Below are 22,003 nucleotides of genomic sequence, written 5' to 3'. Positions count from 1 at the left end.
AGTAGTGAAGAACCCACGATTGGTGCTAAAAGCACATAAATGGTTTTGCTTATAGGCTAGGTGCCTTTTGGATCTGTAGGTTTTGTCAACCATTAACTGACTGCTTACATCACCTACGTCATCAGCTCTGCGCATGAAAAATGCTCATTGGAAGAATCATCCTCTAAAGATATTTCTAATTTAGTGGTTCTTCATAGACAGTGTCGGTGTGTTTTAGGACCACTGTGTGAATGAAGCTGTATAGTGGTCAGAATGGCCATCCTTCCACCCTGCATGCTGTGCCCATATCTTTGTCACTAGAATTTGAAAAAGCTCCCATCTGGGCTTTTGATAATCTCTCAGAGCCATCATGATAATGGGGTGCTGTAGCACTTATGAAGGGTACAAACATAGCAGTGTCAGAGAAAATAATTCCACAGGAGTGAAATGTTTTCATTTGCCTTTAAAAGTTCTGAGTATATAGTACCCTTTATTTCGAGAATGGGTGAAGGATTCAGCCCGGTTCCATCTTGTCCCCAGACTTCTATTAAGCCAGCCTTATCTATACCATGTATTTAGCAACAGTGAAATGCTGAGAGACAAACACTAGTTCATGTTTGAAGCAATGGTGTAGAACTCTCCCATCTCCCTGCTCCTTTTCTTTCTTAACTTTTCAGCCTGGTTCTGCCTCTAACTGGCTGTCAAATGTTGGCTCTGTTACTCTCACCTCAGTCTCATCTGACTACTTTTAGTGTTTGGGCATTTTACTCTATTATCTGGACTTGGATCTACCTCCTGGACCTTATCTTCATTCACCCATCCTGCACTGAGCAACCCCCATAGCCTTAGGTAGGTAGGAATTCCCCACCCCGGACTCGCCAAGTCTAACAAGAACCCAATCCCCCCTCCCCACAATCACAGCTGCAAGCCATTGGTAGGGATTCAACTAAGCTACTTACAAAACACTGGCACATTACTGCTTTCATTTTCTTAAAAGTAGAAAACAAAATCTAAGGCTTCAGCTCCAAAAGTGGCATTTTAAAAAATAATTCACAATATTTCAAAGTTTGGAGCCTTTATTGAATTTCCAAGTATGTAAGGCACATTAGTGCTAAACAGGCCGCAAGAGGGTAGGGGGTTTCAAATATAAAAACATAAATGAGTAACTTTCACCTCTTTTCCCAACTGTTTTTTTTCCCCTCCTTCCTTTTTTTTTTTTTTTTTGCCATCAGTTGTTCTCTCTGTTTGAGGATGCAGGAGCCAGCATTCCCCAGGAAGGGAAATTGGCAAAATAGGAAGGCAGTGGAGGACCAAATATCGGAGGAGGAGCAAAAGCCATAGGCATAGCGAGAAATGGATTGAAACTTGGAGGTCGAGGAGGAATGAAGCAATGAGCAGTAGTGCAAGAAGGTAAACCTGGAGTGCTGGACGACAAGGGCATAGGCCTTGGCCAGTTCTCCACGGGGTGCCGCGGGCCTCCCAGTGGGAAAGAAACATGAGCCAACCTTTCCTTGCAGGTCACTCTCGTACTTCCTGGAGGCACCTCCATCATTATCCCTGATCTAAGGGTGGGGATAGGTGGCGGGCCTCTTACTTGAGAGCCCCTGGATGGAAAGAATCCTTGACCCCTTGGCAAAGCCACATATAACTTTGCATTACTGCCACCTCTCTCAGTGCCCCCATTGCTGACCCTCGTCCCCCCCACCATCAGGGCGGGAGGGCCGCCAGAGAATTCCCGGGACACATTTATAGAATCCTGTCCCCTCTGCCTCCTGCCTGCCAGCCCCCCAGGGCTATTTACTTCTGCTGTTGCTAGGGACTCTTCCGCAACAGCAGGTGGTGGCTCATAGAGGGGGTTGAGAGCTCTCGAATCGTCGACAGGAATGCAGGATCCTGTTCTCTCTGAGGGACGCTCCAGTTGCTCTCTTGCCAGATCGGCCAGTACGTTGAAGGGAGGTCTCAGGGGGACGCGAGGGAGGCCCCAGGATTCCACATCATCCTTCTGCATGGAGCTCGGACACTGGAGGGGCACGCCGGGGCGCAGCTCTGGGGTCCCATGTTCATCGGCAGCTACTGCTGTGGGTGAAGGGGCGTGCCCTCCAAGGCTTGCCAAAACAGAAATGAATAGGTTAATAAAAATGAAAATGCCAGGCTTCCCTGGTGGCGCAGTGGTTGAGAGTCCGCCTGCCGATGCAGGGGACACGGCTTCGTGCCCCGGGATCCCACATGCTGAGGAGCGGCTGGGCCCGTGAGCCGTGGCCGCTGAGCCTGTGCGTCCGGAGCCTGTGCTCCGCAAAGGGAGAGGCCACAAGTGAGAGGCCCGCGTACCGCAAAAAAAAAAAAAAAAAGAAAATGCGGTGACCAGAAAATATCTGAAATATGTGATTGATAGAATTCTCTGGAATACACGGTGGGAAAAGGGAGAGCCCAGTCTCCTCCCAGGTGTAGTCAGCAAACACTTCTTCGATTCACTTGCCCTTCACCAGGCAGCCTGTTTAGCATCAGGCTTTGTGGTTTCCCTTTATGGCTGACCTGTGGCTCCACCGCGTTCCCCATATTCCCACCTCCTCAAGGCAACAAGGCAGCCTAGAAGACTCAGATAGCTTCCTTAAAAGCTGCAGTGCGCAGGCATGCTAGATAAACAGAGGAAACACCAGCTCTTTCAGTCCCAGTAGGATATATGATCCACAAAACCCATCATTTAGATTCTGGTAGGAGTGCTCTGGAAAGTCTTATGAGGGAAAGCATTTTTTTTTTCTCCACAGAAGTCGAAGAAAGGTTAGTTATGCTAACAACCACTCCAGTTTGTTTCTCTTTCATGAAGCATCATTCAACATGTACACCAACTTTTGTTAAAATTTTCTTTCATTCAACACATACCACACCCTAGAGTAAGAATTTCCTCATATTTAAACCCCACAATTTAGACTAAGGATTTGCAACTTCAAAATTACATTTAAAACTCCAGTATTCTTAGTACCTGAATTTACGTCCTTCACGCTTTTGTCTGTGATCCCCTTCTGCATCCTTCGCAACCCACTCCTCCCCGTTGTCCGTGTCGCACTCACACAGGAAAACAATTCAAATTGTCTTTTGCCTTCAACTTAAACAGTTGTACACAGTTTTGTACTTACACATTTTCAGTACAAGCCATGGAGAAATTTGATCAGCAAAGCCTTCTTGAGGTGATGGAGAAAACCAGCTGAACGCCCACGCCAAGCCAACTCAGTCTGGAGAAATGACTGGTGCTTCTGCTGTAGAGCAGCTTGGCAGGTCGAATGAAGCCAGGGACCAACTGCTTCTTTCTAGATTTGGAGTCCTCTTTATGAGGTTACCAGTTGCTAGGGAAGGGAGGGAGAAAAGGAGCTGGGAGGAGGAGGGGATAAATCTGTGACACTCCTCTGAAGCTAAATGTATGATTCCTTTTTGCACAGTAGCAGATGAACTTAAAGGCATTCGCTACATTAACCCTGTTGCAGTCCAGTCAGAAAGACAAATCATCGAGACAAATTTAGAAGAATCATGGTGGCATGGTCTTTTGTTAAGAGTTATTTCTGAAGTTTTATTTAGAAAAGGTAGTTATCAAATCTCCTCTTCCAGGGTGGAATTACAAACATTGAGCAGAGTACCATGCCTAATCTTGTAATTTAAACTTCCAGTTTAGGGGGTGCATACTATTAACTTGGTGGAGAACAGAGTTTGGGGGGTTAAATTGCTTTGCAATCTGACTCTCACTTGTGAAGATGAAACAAGAATAGCACTATAAAAAAAATCCCTCTAAGAATCATATTGGCTTTTACTTTTTAGCCCAATTTGCAATTCTTCCCTTCATCCTACCTTCTAGTTTATTGGCTCAGTATGGTGTATGTGTGTGTGTGTGTGTGTGTGTGTGTGTCTGTATATACACATATTTCCCAGAATAGAGCTCGGGAAACTTCCCTGCAAGTGAGAGGGGAAATAAAAGGCATAGCAGATAACATCAATTTACAAATATTAGCTCAGATTTTGCCTTGTAACTTTTTGCATAAGGCACTTTCTGTTCTTCCAGCTTAAATTTCTTCCCCCTCCCTATCTTAAGCAAGTATACTTCCTCAGCTTTTATTTTCTGCCAACGATCTACAGATTAATGGCTCTGAAATTACGACGGCCATCCCCTGATCTAAGATTACTAATCTTGCTCTAGGATAAAGCCAAAAACTTGGCCCACTTCCTTAAATTCACCTAAGATTTGTGTTGTTCAGACTAGACTTCAAAGACCTTAAAATAACTTTCTTTATTCCCAATATCAGAATATGCTGTTACATTTCAACAGCTATATATATAGCTGTGTGTGTGTGGGCATGCGTGTGTGCAGGGGGTAGGTACAAGATACTAATGCAAAGAAATGGTCACTGCTGTGAAGCAACAGACTCATAATAGAAATGACCTTTTGGGTCTCTAAGTCCACATCTTCCTGCCAGGGTGCCTTGTCCCTGTCTATACACTGTCGAGTTTTCTTTATCTCATTGAAAGATGAAAGCGGCATGTTTCCAAAACTTCTCCCAGAGGAATCTGTTCCCTTGCCTAGCATGGCTCACTGTTAAGAAATATCTTGATTCTCAAGCTTCAGTTTCCATTTTTCTTTAGTTTATTATTTACTTGTCCTTATGTAAAAGAAAAGTTATTATTAGCAATATAATTATGGTAGAGCCTTAAAGCCCTTTTAACACTTGCCATATCAGAGGGAATAATGAAACTTGGGTTAATACCTGCTAATAGTTGGTAAGTCGTATTTACAGAGTTTATATTTGAGAGCTTGCATTTTTTTCTGAATAATGGCAAGGATTCCCCAGGAAATCCTTTTATGACTATCAAACTATTGCAATAATCGGTTGTTTTTAGCTAGAAATGCCTATTTAGTAAAGTATCACCTTAATTGGATTACGTGAGAGTGAAATGTAATATAGACAGCAAATAGCTGGGCATAGTGACAAAGCCAATGGCACCTTAGAATTTTCCAAAACCATAATAGGTATTATAAATTTATGGATTCTAGCTCAGATTTTGCCTTGCAACTTGTTTGCTTTTGTGCAATGAATGTTTGTTGAATACCTACTGCATGCATTCACTATTTGGTTTAGTGTGGATTATACCACAAAAGTTAAATATGCAACTGGTAGTGACTTCAAGGAATATTCAAACTTTCTGGGGGAGAGAAAAACATCTATAAAAGAAGAATGCAGTAAGAAAGAATAGACACAGACTATTAGCTGTCATTTTCCACAATGGAAATTCAGAAGAAGAAGCTATAATTTTAGGCAAAAGTAGTTGTGAAATATTTCATGTGGAGTTGGGGCTTGAGTTGTGTTTTGAAGGGTGGGTGCAATATTCCATGTCAAGAACGGGTATGGAGGGGACTTCCCTGGTGGTCTAGTGGTTGAGAATCCGCCTTCCAATGCAGGGGATGTGGTTCAATCCCTGGTTGGGGAACTAAGATCCCAGATGTTGTGGGTCAACTAAGCCCACGTGCCGCAACTACAGAGCCCATGCGCTCTGGAGCCCGCGCTCCACAACTAGAGAAGCCCATGTGCCAAAACCAAAGATCCTGCGTGCTGCAATTAAGACCCAACGCAGCCAAAAATAAATTTAAAAAAAGAAGAAGAAAAAGAACAGGTATGGAGGTAAGAATGAAGGGGAAAATTTGGAATTTTGTCGTTCAGATTTTTAATCCAAACTGGGCTCATATTTGGCAGAAATAGAATGTTAAAGAGCCAATTGGACCCTCTAGAGACAGTCAGATCAGCCAGGTAACTAGTAAAGTTGTACCCAGCAGGGAATATTTGAGGGCACTCCGATTTTATAGTTAAAGATAAAACTAGAATCATCTCAAAACCTACTTTTTGACACAAAGCTGTTAGCTGCTTCAATTATCCACTGAGCTCTGAAAATGAAGTAATATAGTGTATAGTTTTTGTTGTTGTTTCTTTGAATAACTGTTTTGGGGAGGAAAAAATGGGTAATGGAAGTTGAGGATTTGCCAAAAAGTAGCTTAGCTGTGAAAGTAGCTAAGCTATAAATGCCTTTCATTACCTATGGCCTCTAATTTCATGACACAGCTCCAGATATCACTCTCATGTCTCTCAAAAGGTTTTGAGGACTTTATTGAAATGCTAAGTGAGAACCATTCAAAGAGATATATTTACATTTGCCCAGCAATTACAAGGTCATTAAAAATGTGGTTGTACTGCCAAAATGATGTTGTTGGTTGTTTTTCAAAGAAATTTTGCAGATGCGTAAGTACAGGCAAAGTATCATTTAAAATACGTCCTTTCTTTTTTGCTGGAAAAAGAATCCAGGAGATAGAGACATAAGGATGATTTTCTCTCTTTCCATTAGGCTAGTAAGAAGGTGATGAAGAGATTGTCATGCTGATCTCTGGGGAGACAGTTGTCAAAAGATCTCATCCATTAACTCGCTTTCAAAATGTAATGTAGCTATGCCTGTGGAAAGCTCTCAGTTTAGGATGTCTAAAAGTACCTCTAGAAGATAGACCAGATATTTTTAAGGGTGTGTTGTTATTTAATTCAGTGTATTAAGAAGCATGAGATTAATTAAGGCATGGTACTACCCCAGAATGGGCCAGACAGAAATATTCAGTTGCACAACTATAGGCAGTACTCCTGTCCTCTCTGCCACCAGCTGTCCTGCAAACTATGTGGTAAGTGACAAGGGTGAACAGGTGAGAGTGTGGTTATTTCACTACCCGTACTGGCAAAAGCAACTAACAACACATGCCTCACTGTTGGACCTATGTGTATGAAGATCAATAGACTATTATTGCTTTTCTCAAGTTCTTTGCTCCAGACTTTAAAAAAATTGTTTTAAACAGGTAATTTATGGCAATGACTCCAAAACAGATTATTTTCTTATAGAAATCAGAAGCTATCAGAAATTCTTTCAACAGATCACTCTAATTTTTCTTGATCTCCTGAGAGTCAGAACTAGAAATTAAGTAACAGCTGGGCAAGCCAGATGAGAAAAATGAAGAAGGAAAAGGAAACTCAGATTTTTTTTTTTTTTTACTACTTACTCTATGCCAGATATTTAATACATTTCGTCTCATTTAATATTCACAGCAAACTTTTAAGGCCATTACTATTATTATATCTATTTTATAGATGAAGATAAAGACAGGGAGAAGTTCAAGTAGTTTTTTCCAAGGTCCCACAACTAGTAAACAGCAGACAATATTGAGACACAGACAATCTGACACCAGAGCCCGTATTTCTTTCATTCAACCACGTGGCCTCCTGACTATAGTTCTAGGTGAATCACATAGGTGGCTCAGATCAAAACATCTGATCCAGATGTAATCCAGATGTGTACCAGATCCGAGTTTAGTTTATTTAATGCATGTACTCACTGACACTCATCCTAATATAGTTCTGCAATGAAGAAATCATACAAACTGCATTGCATCTCAGAAAGCCTGCCCATGCAGGAATGTAGCAAGTGACTGAAGATTAGGCATTTGGTGGCAGTCCAGCAAGAGGATGAGGACTAAAAGTCCTCTCATGGAGCGAATAGGGTTGGTGACAGAGAAAAGAACTTAGTCATAGGACAGCACTGAGTGATCATTACTAATGAATTAATTTTAATATGTGCTCAGTATGACCAGTATTAAAATTAAATTGATTTTGAGTTTTTGAACTGCAGGTATAGGGTTGCTCAGACTATTTCTATGTCACTAAGGTGGGACTGAGCTTATAATCATGGTTAGCTCATCCATCTTCCAGTATTGGAGCAAGTGGGAGAACATACAGTTAATTGTGTGTGTGTGTTGGGTGAAGTGGGGTGGGGATAGTTGAGTTGTCCAAGTGAGCTATTAATGATAACTCTGGAGAATACCTTTCTGAATTAGGAAAACACATTAATTAAAAAATAAAATTAATGTATTTTATGTTCACATTGATATATATTATAAATTAAGATATAAACATGGACTAATAAGTAAAATGAGGAAAGTTGATGAAAAAAGTTGTTTTACAGTAACCCATTAGACCATAAGTTTATAACAATTAGACACACACACACACACACACACAGACACACACATGCAAGGGAATTGAAGGCATACTTAATTTCTTGAGCACTTTGTTTAAAACACAAAAACTATTTTAGATTAGTTTCTTCTTGCTTATAATTAAGAAAGTGTAAATTCATGCTGAAAACATTTTATCAAGCTTTGTTAAAAATGAATCATATGTGCCAACTTTTGAAGGGCTTTGGTTCTGGAATCAGAGGAACACAGACCTGGGTTCAAATCTCAGCTTTACTAGTTACAGGCTTTGTGACCTTGGGCAGGTTGCTTAACTTCTCTGAACCTCATTCTCCTCATTTGTGAAGTAGGATTATAGAGAGAATTATATTAAAGCGTGTGTGAAAAGTGACTGTTACAAACTAGGTGATTAAGATATAATCCCTTTCCTTGTGCATAGTTGACTCAGTTTTCTTATATGTAAAATGGGGATGATGATGCCTCTTACCTATTTCAGGGCTGTTGAGGAAATTAAATATGATAATTACATGAAATCACTTTGCAATCTGTAAATCACTGTACATATGTTAGGTTAATAAAACCATGGGTTATATTTCAGGGGCAAGAAGATTTGGGGACACATTTTAAATATCACTGTGTAGGTAGCCGCCTATTTCGCCTACCTGTAAGGCCGTTCTTCATTTCCTGAATCATTAAGGTGGGGAGGATTAACCACAGTATTAAAAAAAAACCCATGGTGTAAAATGCTTTAAACGTTTCAATTGGTGCTACATAAATCTCACCCATTGTTGTTTTTAATGTGGTAGCTGTGTTAGAATAAAGAGTCTGCCTTTTTGTATTTGACTATATATTTAATTGGATTTCAGAATCTTGTGTTGCACAGCAGGAACCACTGAAAACCCCTGTGATGATTAGAATGAAAAGCCTTTAAAAAAAAACAAAAACAAGAAGGTTGCTTGGTTTCCTGATAGTGCAGATTTGATTTATAGATTCTCTGAATGATTTGCTACTTTAGAGAAAAAATAGGAACCACAGATATAAATAAGTTCATAGGTCACCTGAAATATGCAATAGCCCATATCTCCACTTGCTCTGGTTTGGCCGTATGCAGAATGACCCAGTGCCTCTGGAAGGGCTCATCACTTTGTTTCAGATAGTACTATAGAGCTGTTGAAACTTTAATGCCTGAGTGAGATTCCTCCATTATCTTCTAGTAATCTTAAAAGAGACACTTTCCATTGCCTGGCCCTCCAGAGTCTGATCTTTTCTTCTGATGAACTCTTCCCCTAAATAAACACATTTATCAATTCATTTCTCTAAAAGCTGAAAGTGGAGGATCTGGGGATCTTATTAAAATAGCAGGTTCGCAGGCTCCACCTCTAAGATTCTGATTTAGCTGATCTGTAGTGAAATACAGTTATATGCAGTTTAATGATTCTGATGTGGGGTTGTTTGGATCACAATAGAGAAATACCGACTAGATGGTCTTTTAACCTTGAAGCCTAGCTTTTTGAGGAAGAATCCAGCCTTCAAGTGGATACTCTTATTCTCTAGGTCTAACCAACTGACTACAGTAGCACTAGAATATAAAACCTTTTTGACCATACCCCATGCCTTCAGTTCCTTTTTGTTTCATAAACCTCCAAATACCATGATTAGTTTCAAACAGATATGTTGAGTTTAGTTCATCTGGAGCAGCAATTCTGAGTGTGGTCTGGGGAAAACTCGGGTCCCCAAGGTCCTTTCCAAAAGTCCACAAGGTCAAAATATTTTCATCATTGTATGAAGGCATTATTTGCTTTTTTCACTCTCATTCTCTCACTAGTGTACAGTGGAGTTTTCCAGAGGCTGCTTGATATGTGATGTCATTGCTTTGAGATTAATGAAACCTGTGGTTCTATATCCTATGTTTTAAAACTTTTTCAGTTTTAATTTCTAATATGGTAATTATTGATAGATATAACCCACCCAAACAAAAACTCTTTGGAGTCCTGAGTAATTTTTAAGAGTGTGAAGTGGTCCTAGGCCAAAAAGTTTTAGGACTTCTGTCCTATTTAACCAAACATAGTTTTAAAATGTGCATCAGTTAATGTAAACTGATGAAGTTGCTACCAAATCTCAAGGAAATCTCAAACCTGATTAAAATATTCAGATTCCTATTTTTTTGCCTCCTCTTATAAATTCTTAAGGTAGAAATGTTAGGTAGTTAGTCAGACATTAGCAGCAAGGAGGTGACAGTGGTGAGAAAGACAAGAAAGAGAAGTCAAGTTACACCCAACCATCTGGGGACTCTCCCCTGACCCCACCCAGAACAGGAGAAACTATGGTCGTGTAGTGGGCAGCATATCCTGATAAAGAGGGGCACAGTAACACGAGGGAACCTCCCCGGGATGCACATGCCCAGAATAGAGAGGCGTATAACCTATAGTAAACACAAACTCATTATATGACCATTATAATAAAATCTACATGGAGAAGGATGTGCTCTCACTCCCTCTTGCGAGAGCACCGGAATCACAACTAACTGCTGAACAATCATCTACAGGAAGACACTGGAACTCACCAAAAATGATACCCTATATCCAAAGACAAAGGAGAAGCCACAAAGAGATGGTAGGAGGGGCGCAATCACAATAAAATCAAATCCCATAACTGCTGGGTGGGTGACTCACAAACTGGAGAACACTTATATGACAGAAGTCCACCCACTGGAGTGAAGGTTCTGAGCCCCATGTCAGGCTTCCCAACCTGGGGGTCTGGCAACAGGAGGAGGAATTCCTAGAGAATCAGACTTTGAAGGCTAGTGGGATTTGATTGCAGGACTTTGACAGGACTGGAGAAAACAGACACTCCACTCTTGGAGGATACACACAAAGTAGTGTGCGTATTGGGACACAGAGGAAGGAGCAGTGGCCCCACAGGAGACTGAACCAGACCTACTGCCTTGTGTTGGAGGGTCTCCTGCAGAGGAGGGGGGTGGTTGTGGCTCACCACAGGGATGAGGACACTGGCAGCAGAAGTTCTGGGAGGTCCTCCTTGGCGTGGGCCCTCCCAGGGTCTGCAATTAGGCCAACCAAAGAGCCAGGTAAGCTCCAGTGCTGGGTGGCCTCAGGCCAAACAACCAACAGGGAGGGAACACAGCCCAACCTATCAACAGACAAGTGGATTAAAGTTTTACTGAGCTCTTCCCACCACAGCAACAGCCAGCTCTACCTACCACCAGTCCCTCCCATCAGGAAATTTGCACAAACCTCTTAGATAGCCTCATCCAGCAGAGGGCAGACGGCAGAAGCAAGGAGAACTACAATTCTTCAGCCTGTAGAATGAAAACCACATTCACAGAAAGATAGAGAAAATGAAAAGGCAGATTACTATGTACCAGATGAAGGAACAAGATAAAACCCTAGAAAAACAACTAAATGAGTGGACATAGGCAACCTTCCAGAAAAAGAATTCAGAATAATGATAGTGAAGATGATCCAGGACCTCAGAAAAAGAATGGAGGCAAAGAAGAGAAGATGCAAGAAATGTTTAAAAAAGACCTAGAAGAATTAAAGAACAAACACCTAGAAGAATTAAAGAACAAATAAAGAGAGATGAACAATAAAATAACTGACATGAAAAATACACTAGAAGGAATCAATAGCAGAATAACTGAGGCAGAAGAAAGGATAAGTGACCTGGAAGACAGAACGGTGGAATTCAGAGCTGCGGAACAGAATAAAGAAAAAAGAATGAAAAGAAATGAAGACAGCCTAAGAGACCACTGGGACAGCATTAAACACAACAACATTCTCATTATAGGGGTCCCAGAAGGAGAAGGGAGAGAGAAAAGACCTGAGAAAATATCTGAACAGATTATAGTCGAAAACTTCCCTAACATGGGAAAGGAAATAGCCACCCAAGTCCAGGAAGTGCAGAGAGTTCCATATAGGATAAACCCAAGGAGAAACATGCCAAGACACATAGTAATCAAACTGGCAAAAAATTTAAAAAAAGAAAAATTACTGAAAGCAGCAAGGGAAAAATGACAAATAACATACAAGGGCACTCCCATAAGGTTAACTGATGATTTCTCAGCAGAAACTCTACAAACAAGAAGGGAGTGGCATGACATATTTAAAGTGATGATAGGGAAGAACCTACAACAAAGATTACTCTACCTAGCAAGGATCACTTTCAGATTTGATGCGGCAATCAAAAGCTTTACAGACAAGCAAAAGCTAAGAGAATTCCAGACCACAAAACCAGCTCTACAACAAATGCTAAAGGAACTACACTAAGTGGGAAACACAAGAGAAGAAAAGGACCTATAAAAACAAACCCATAACAATTAAGAAAATGGTAATAGGAGCATACATATGGATAATTACCTTAAATGTAAATGGATTAAATGCTTCAACAAAAAGACACAGGCTTGCTGAATGGATACAAAAACAAGACACATATATATGCTGTCTACAGGAGACCCACTTCAGACCTAGGGACACATACAGACTGAAAGTGAGGGGATGGTAAAAGATATTCCTTGCAAATAGAAATCAAAAGAAAGCTGGAGTAGCAAGAGTCATATCAGATAAAATAGACTTTAAAATAAAGAATATTACAAGAGACAAGGAAGGATGCTATATAATGATCAAGGGATCAATCCAAGAAGAAGATAAAACAATTATAAATATATATGCACCCAACATAGGAGCACCTCAATACATAAGGCAACTGCTAACAGCTATAAAAGAGGAAATCAAGGGCAAAACTATAAGAGTGGGAGACTTTATCACCTCACTTACACCAATCAACAGATGATCCAAACAGAAAATTAATAAGGAAACACAAGTGTTAAATGACACAATAGACCAGATAGATTTAATTGATATTTATAGAACATTTGCTCCAAAAACAGCTGATTACACTTTGTTCTCAAGTGTGCATGGAACATTCTCCAGGATAGATCACATCTTGGGTCACAAATCAAGCCTCAGTAAATTTAAGAAAACTGAAATCATATCAAGCCTCTTTACTGACCACAACGCTATGAGATTAGAAATCAATTACAGGAAAAAAAACCCGTAAAAAAAACAAACACATGTAGGCTAAACAATATGCTACTAAATAACCAAGAGATCACTGAAGAAATCAAACAGGAAATCAAAAAATACCTAGAGACAAATTACAATGAAAACACGATGATCCAAAACCCAGGGGGTGCAGAAAAAGCAGTTCTAAGAGGGAAGTTTATAGCAATACAAGCCTACCTCAAGAAACAAGAAGAATCTCAGATAAACTGTCTAACCTTACACGTAAAGGAACTAGAGAAAGAAGAACAAACAAAACCCAAAGTTAGCAGAAGGAAAGAAATCATAAAGATCAGAGCAGAAATAAATGAAATAGAAACAAAGAAAACAATAACAAAGATCAATAAAACTAAAAGCTGGTTCTTTGAGAAGATATACGAAATTGATAAACCATTTGTCAGACTCATCAAGAAACAGAGGGAGAGGACTCAAATCAATAAAATTAGAAATGAAAAAGGAGAAGTTACAACAGACACGCAGAAATACAAAGCATCCAAAGAGACTACTACAAGCAACACTATGCCAATAAAGTGAACAACCTGGAAGAAATGGACAAATTCTTAGAAAGGTATAACCTTCTAAGACAGAACCAGGAAGAAATAGAAAATATGAACAGGCCAATCACAAGTAATGAAACTGTGATTAAAAATATTCCAACAAACAAAATCCAGGACCAGCTGGCTACACAGGTGAAGTCTATCAAACATTTAGAGACGAGCTACCACCCATCTTTCTCAAACGCTTCCAAAAAATTGCAGAGGAAGGAACACTCCCAGACTCATTCTATGAGGCCACCATCACCCTGATACCAAAACCAAAGATACTACAAAAAAAGAAAATTACAGAACAATACCACTGATGTATATAGATACAAAAATCCTCAACAAAATACTAGCAAACAGAATCCAACAACACATTAAAAGGATCATACACCATAATCAAGTGGGATTTATCCCAGAGATGCCAGGATTCTTCAATATATGCAAATCAATCAATGTGATATGCCATATTAATAAATTGAAGCAGAAAAACCGTATGATTATATCAATAGATGCCGAAAAATATTTTGACAAAATTCAACACCCATTTATGATAAAAATTCTCCAGAAAGTCACCATAGAGGGAACTTACCTCAACATAATAAAGGCCATATATGACAAACCCATGGCAAACATCATTCTGAATGGTGAAAAAATGAAAGCATTTCCTCTAAGACCAGGAACAAGACAAGGATGTCCATTCTCACCACTATTATTCCACATAGTTTTGGAAGTCCTAGCCATGGCAATCAGAGAAGAAAAAGAAATAAAAGGAATACAAATTGGAAAATAAGAAGTAAACCTGTCACTGTTTGCATATGACAGGATACTTTATATAGAGAATCCTAAAGTAGTCACCAGAAAACTACTAGAGCTAATCAATGAACTTGGTAAAGTTGCAGGATACAAAATTAATGCACAGAAATCTCTTGCATTCCTATACACTAATGATGAAAAATCTGAAAGTGAAAGTAAGGAAACACTCCCATTTACCATTGCAACAAAAAGAATAAAATACCTAGGAATAAACCTACCTAGGGAGATAAAAGACCTGTATGCAGAAAACTATAAGACACTGCTGAAAGAAATTAAAGATTATACAAACAGATGGAGAGATATACCATGTTCTTGGATTTGAAGAATCATTATTGTGCAAATGACTCTACTACCCAAAGCGATCTACAGATTCAATGCAATCCCTATCAAATTACCAATGGCATTTTTTACAGAACTACAACAAAAAACATTAAAATTTGTGTGGAGACACAAATGACCCCGAATAGCCAAAGCAGTCTTGAGGGAAAAACACGGAGATGGAGGAATCAGACTCCCTGACTTCAGACTATACTACAAAGCTACAGCATTCAACACGATATGGTACTGGCACAAAAACAGAAATATAGATCAATGGAACAGGATAGAAAGCCCAGAGGTAAACCCACGCACCTATGGTCAAGTAATACATGTTGTATTATATAGTGTAATACAGCACTATTTACAATAGCCAGGTCATGGAAGCAACCTAAATGCCCATTGACAGACGAATGGATAAAGAAGTTGTGGTACATATATACAATGTAATATTACTCAGCTATAAAAAGGAATGAAATTGGGTCATTTGTTGATACATGGATGGATCTAGAGACTGCCAAACAGAGTGGAGTAAGTCAGAAAGAGAAGAACAAATATCGTATATTAACGCATATATGTGGAATCTAGAAAAATGGTACAGATGAACCAGTTTGCAGGGCAGAAATAGAGACACAGATGTAGAGAACAAACATATGGACACAAAGGGGTGAAAGTGACAGGGTGTGTGTGTGTGATGATTTGGGAGATTGGAATTGACACATATACACTTATATGTATAAAATAGATAACTAATAAGAACCTGCTGTATAAAAAAATAAATAAAATATAAAAAAATAAAATCTACATGTGGTTTTTCCCCACAGCCCCCTCAGTGGGCATTTGTTAGCAAGTCAAGGGTGAAAGCATGTGCAGCAGTAAACTTGTTCCAAAGCTCAGGAGCGTCAATCAAATAATGATCCCCTGTCACTCCAAAAAGAGTGTTGGTGAATGTCGAGAAATTGGAACCCTTAGAAATTGTTGCTGGGAATGTAAAATGGTGTGGCCACTGTGAAAAACAGTTTGACGGTTCCTAAATAAGCTTAAAATAAAATTACCATATGGCCCAGCATTTTCAACTCTTACAAGTATACCCAAAGAACTGTATGTAGGTGTTCAAATAAAAACTTGTACACACACGTGCACACACACACACACACACACACACACACACACACAAATAAGTGCCCTTTCAGAGGGTTTCTTTGGGTCTTGTTTATGGTGAGAAAATATTTGCAAATGAAGCAACTGACAAAGGATTAATCTCCAAAATTTACAAGCAGCTCATGCAGCTCAATAACAAAAAAAAAAAAGCCCAATCCAAAAATGGGCAGAAGACCTAAATAGATATTTCTGGAAAGAAGATATACAGTTTGCCAATGAACACATGAAAGAATGCTCAACATCATTAATCATTAGAGAAATGAAAATCAAAACTACAATGAGATATCACCTCACAACAGTCAGAATGGCCATTATCAAAAATCGAGAAACAAATGCTGGAGAGGGTGTGGAGAAAAGGGAACACTCTTGCACTGCTGCTGGGAATGTGAATTGGTACAGCCACTATGGAGAACAGTATGGAGGTTCCTTAAAAAACTAAAAATAGAACTACCATATGAACCCAGCAATCCCACTACTGGGCATATACCCTGAGAAAACCATAATTCAAAAAGAGTCATGTACCAAAATGTTCATTGCAGCTCTATTTACAATAGCCAGGAGACGGAAGCAACCTCAGTGTCCATCATCGGATGAATGGATAAAGAAGATGTGGCATATATACACAATGGAATACTACTCAGCCATAAAAAGAAATGAAATTGAGTTATTTGTAGTGAGGTAGATGGACATAGAGTCTGTCATACAGAGTGAAGTAGGTCAGAAAGAGAAAAACAAATACCATATGCTAACACATATATATGGAATCTAAGAAAAAAAATGTCATGAAGAACTGAGGGGTAAGACGGGAATAAAGACACAGATCTACTAAAGAATGGACTTGAGGATATGGGGAGGGGGAAGGGTAAGCTGTGACAAAGCGAGAGAGTGGCATGGACATATATACACTACCAAACGTAAACTAGATAGCTAGTAGGAAGCAGCGCATAGCACAGGGAGACCAGCTCGGTGCTTTGTTACCACCTAGAGGGGTGGGATAGGGAGGGTGGGAGGGAGGGAGACGCAAGAGGGAAGAGATATGGGAACATATGTATATGTATAACTGATTCACTTTGTTATAAAGCAGAAACTAACACACCGTTGTAAAGCAATTATACTCCAATAAAGATGTAAAATAATAATAACAATAATAATTTAAGGTAGACCCTAATAAAGATGCAGGTAGCACTCTCTAGAACCGTACTGTATAATAGAATTTTCTGAAATGAGAGAAATGTCCTATATTTGTATTGACAATATCTTAACCATTAGCCATATGAGATGATTATCCACTTGAAACGTGGCTAATATGACTGAGGAACTAAAATTTTTATTTTATTTAAATAGCCACCTGCAGCTAGCAGCTACCACATTGTCCTTAGAAGATAAAATTTAAATAAAAAATTATATTTTTTTATTCAAAAAAAAAAAGTGCCCTTAAGCCTGTATAAGAATGTGGCTTTTGATTCACAGAAACAGCCTGATACCTCTCTCTCTCTCTCTCTCTCTCTCTCTCTCTCTCTCTCTCTCTCTCTCTCTCTCTCTCTCCCTCTCTGAGAGTGTATTTTTGTTTCAATAAATTTTTGCTTTGTGCTTACACTTAAAGGGGATGGTTTGCAATTCTTTGCTTACTATCGAGGGACCGAGATTGCTGGCCTGGGTCTTCCGCTGACCTCCTCGGTTGAAGCTATTTTGTTACGAGGCACGTCAACCCGGTGACAGAAAAGAGTAGTACAAAACAAGTATAAAATTATTGACTTATTGAATGTCTCCTGCATTATCACTACTACATAAGATATTGTAAATGAGGTAAAAATATGTTCTGACTTGAGCAGCTTACATTCTTTTAGGGAAAATAAAAATAAATTATATCTAATGAATGTCTAACTGAAGAATGTTTCCATTATTTTTTAGAGCTTAATCAAAAGCAAAGACAGGTGAGAGGTAAGCAATCTAATCACAGAGGGTTTCTCAGAAGAGGTAGAACCACAGCCCTACTTTGAAGGATGAAGGAGATTTGAATAGGAAAATAAAACATGCTGTCACGTGAAATCCATTCCTAAAAGCTACTACAGTTAGAATTTCAAGGGATTTTTATTTTCATAACTTATCTTCCTATATTGCTTGATTTCATTTTACAAATAACATGATATTACTAAACAATAACACTTTAAAACAAAACAAAAAATGTCTCAGAGATCTAAAGCAATATCCAGACTATTAGAGGCTAAAACAAGCTGAAACCCCTGCCTCAGGGTCATAGAAATTAAGAAGGAATTGTTTTTCCAGTGGAATTAACTTAGATAACAGTCATAGACCTTTTATTCACCTTTGGCTATTGGCTAAAGCCATATAGAAAATTGTTACCAAAGCCTGGCTTCAAAATCATATTTTCCCTCTGTTTTTACTCTGTATAGCCACCTCATTTTTATATGACTCTGGGTATTTTTTTGTTTGGTTGTTTTCTTTTCTTTCTTCTCTCTCTCTTTTTTTTCTTTTTTGGGGGCTCTGTTTTATGTATTTTTAACTGGTCAGATTGTTTTGGACTGAAGGTTCCGTACTGAGACTCAAACGCTCTCTAGGGAGCTTCAGCTGACATTACATACGGAATGTCCAGTTGCTGCATGGCTTGTGCTCAGAGCTATGTAGGACCACTGGGAGCTTTTCAACTGCTACGAAAGTAGCCAATGTCTTTTCTCTCTTCAGTGCTAACAATGGCTTGCAATTCACTTTATTTATTTATTTTTTTAACATCTTTATCAGAGTATAATTGCTTTACAATGGTGTGTTAGTTTCTGCTTTATAACAAAGTGAATCAGTTATACATATACAGATATCCCCATATCTCTTCCCTCTTGTGTCTCCCTCCCTCCCACCCTCCCTATTCCACACCTCTAGGTGGTCACAAAGCACTGAGCTGATCTCCCTCTGCTATGCGCTGCTTCCTACTAGCTATCTATTTTACGTTTGGTAGTATATATCCGTCCATATCACTCTCTCACTTTGTCTCAGCTTACCCTTCCCCCTCTCCATGTCCTCAAGTCCATTATCTACGTCTGCAGCTTTATTCCTGTCCTGCCCCTAGGTTCTTCATAACCATATTTTTTTTAGATTCCATATATATGTGTTAGCACACGGTGTTTGTTTTTCTCTTTCTGACTTACTTCACTCTGTATGACAGTCTCTAGGTCCATCTACCTCACTACAAATAACTCAATTTCGTTTCTTTTTATGGCTGAGTAATATTCCACTGTATATATGTGCCACTTCTTCTTCATCCATTCATCTGTCAATGGACACTTAGGTTGCTTCTATATCCTGGCTATTGTAAATAGAGCTGCAATGAACATTGTGATACATGACCCTTTTTGAATTATGGTTTTCTCAGGGTATACGCCCAGTAGTGGGATTGCAGGGTCATATGGTAGTTCTATTTTTACTTTTTTAAGGAACCTCCATACTGTTCTCCATAGTGACTGTATCAATCTACCTTCCCACCAACAATGCAAGAGGGTTCCCTTTTCTCCACACCCTCTCCTGCATTTACTGTTTGTAGATGTTTTGATGATAGCCATTCTGAATGGTGTGAGGTGATATCTCATTGTAGTTTTGATTTGCATTTCTCTAATGATTACTGATGTTAAGCATTCTTTCATGTGTTTGTTGAAAAACTGTATATCTTCTTTGGAGAAATGTCTATTTAGGTCTTCTGCCCATTTTTGGATTGGGTTGTTTGTTTTTTGGATATTGAGCTGCATGAGCTACTTGTAAATTTTGGAGATTAATCCTTTGTCAGTTGGTTCACTTGCAAATATTTTCTCCCATTCTGAGGGTTGTCTTTTGATCTTGTTTAGATTTCCTTTGCTGTGTAAATGTTTTTAAGTTTCATTAGGTCCCATTTGTTTATTTTTGTTCTTATTTCCATTTCTCTAGGAGGTGGGTCAAAAAGGATCTGGCTGTGATTTATGTCATAGAGTGTTCTTCCTATGTTTTCCTCTAAGAGTTTAATAGTGTCTGGGCTTATATTTATGTCTTTAAGCCATTTTGAGTTTATTTTGTGTATGGTGTTAGGAAGTGCTCTAATTAAATTCTTTTACAAGGAGCTGTCCAGATTTCCCAGCACCACTTATTGAAGAGGTTGCCTTTTCTCCATTGTATATTCTTGCCTGCTTTATCAAAAATAAAGTGACCGTATGTGCATGGGTTTATCTCTGGGCTTTCTATCCTGTTCCATTGATTTATATTTTGGTTTTTGTGCCAGTACCATACTGTCTTGATTACTGTAGCTTTGTAGTATAGTCTGAAGTCCAGGAGCCTGATTCCTCCAGCTCTGTTTTTCTTTCTCAACATTGCTGTGCCTACACAGGGTCTCTTGTGTTTCCATACAAGTTGTGAAATTTTTTGTTCTAGTTCTGTGAAAAATGCCATTGGTACTTTGATAGGGATTGCATTCAATCTGTAGGTTGCTTTGGGTAGTATAGTCATTTTCAGTCAGTCAGTGTTGATTCTTCCAATTCAAGAACATGGTATATCTCTCCATCTGCTTGTATCATCTTTAATTTCTTTCATCAGTGTCTTATAATTTTCTGCATACAGGTCTTTTGTCTCCTCAGGTATGTTTATTCCTAGGTATTTTATTCTTTTTGTCACAATGGTAAATGGGAGTGTTTCCTTAATTTCTCTTTCAGCTTTTTCATCACTAGTTTACAGGGATGCAAGAGATTTCTGTGTATTAATTTTGTATCCTGCTACTTTACCAAATTCATTGATTAGCTCTAGTAGTTTTCTGGTAGCATCTTTAGGATTCTCTATGTATAGTGTCATGTCATCTTGCAAACAGTGACAGTTTTACTTCTTCTTTTCCAATTTGTTTTCATTTACTTCCTTTTTCTTCTCTGATTGATGTGGCTAAAAGTTCCAAAACTATGTTAAATAATAGTGGTGAGAGTGGGCAACCTTGTCTTATTCCAGATCTTAGAGGAAATTGTTTCAGTTTTTCACCATTCAGAATGATGTTGGCTGTGGGTTTGTCATATATCGTCTTTATTATGTTGAGGAAAGTTCCCTCTATGCCTAATTTCTAGAGGGTTTTTTTTTTTATCATAAATGGGTTTTGAATTTTGTTTAAAACTTTTTCTGCATCTATTGCGATGCTCATATGGTTTTTAACCTTCAATTTTTTAATATGGTGTATCACATTGATTGATCTGCTTATACTGAAGAATACTTGCATTCCTGGCATAAACTCCAATTGAACATGGTGTATGATCCTTTTAATGTGCTGCTGGATTCAGTTTCCTAGTAATTAGTTGAGGATTTTTGCATCTTTGTTCATCAGTGATATTGGCCTGTAGTTTTCTTTCTTTGTGACATCCTTGTCTGGTTTTGGTATCAGGGTGATGGTGGCCTCGTAGAATGAGTTTGGGAGTGTTCCTCCCTCTGCTATATTTTGGAAGAGTTTGAGAAGGATAGGTGTTTGCTCTTCTCTAAATGTTTGATAGAATTCTCCTGTGAAGCTAGCTGGTCCGGGGCTTTGGTTTATTGGAAGATTTTTAATCACAGTCTCAATTTAAGTGCTTGTGATCGGTCTGTTTGTATTTTCTATTTCTTCATGGTTTGGTCTCGGAAGGTGGTGCTTTTCTAAAAATGTGTCCATTTCTTCCAGGTTGTCCATTTTATTGGCATATAGTTGCTTGTAGTGATCTCTCATGATCCTTTGTATTTCTGCAATGTCAGTTGTTACTTCTCCTTTTACCTTTCTAATTCTACTGATTTGAGTCTTCTCCCTTTTTTTCTTGATGTGTCTAGCTAATGGTTTATCAATTTTATTTATCTTCTCAAAGAACCAGCTTTTAGTTTTATTGATGTTTGCAATTTTTTCCTTCATTTCTTTTTCACTTATTTCTGATCTGATAATTATGATTTCTTTCCTTCTGCTAACTTTGGCATGCTTTTGTTCTTCTTTCTCCAATTGCTTTAGGTGTAAGTTTAGATTGTTTATTTTAGATGTTTCTTGTTTCTTCATGTAGGCTTGTATTGCTGTAAATTTCCCTCTTTGAACTTCTTTTGCTGCATCCCATAGG

At 38.8% G+C, this 22,003-nt stretch overlaps 1 protein-coding gene across 1 annotated transcript; it reads right to left on the bottom strand.

The window, feature by feature from the left end:
* Positions 1-1,207: 1,207 nt before the first annotated feature.
* Positions 1,208-3,133, bottom strand: PRR32 (proline rich 32; the record flags this gene model as incomplete). The annotated part of the gene is made up of 2 exons (XM_082864492.1): positions 1,208-2,084; positions 3,114-3,133. The coding sequence occupies 2 exons, from the start codon at positions 3,131-3,133 to the stop codon at positions 1,208-1,210; spliced, it is 897 nt and encodes a 298-aa protein (XP_082720618.1).
* Positions 3,134-22,003: the final 18,870 nt, after the last annotated feature.

This window comes from Leucopleurus acutus (genome assembly GCF_964270905.1).
Source record: "Leucopleurus acutus genome assembly, chromosome: X".
NCBI lineage: Eukaryota > Metazoa > Chordata > Mammalia > Artiodactyla > Delphinidae > Leucopleurus > Leucopleurus acutus.
Note: the sequence above shows the minus strand (reverse complement) of the source record. Positions and strands in the feature narration are given on the sequence as shown.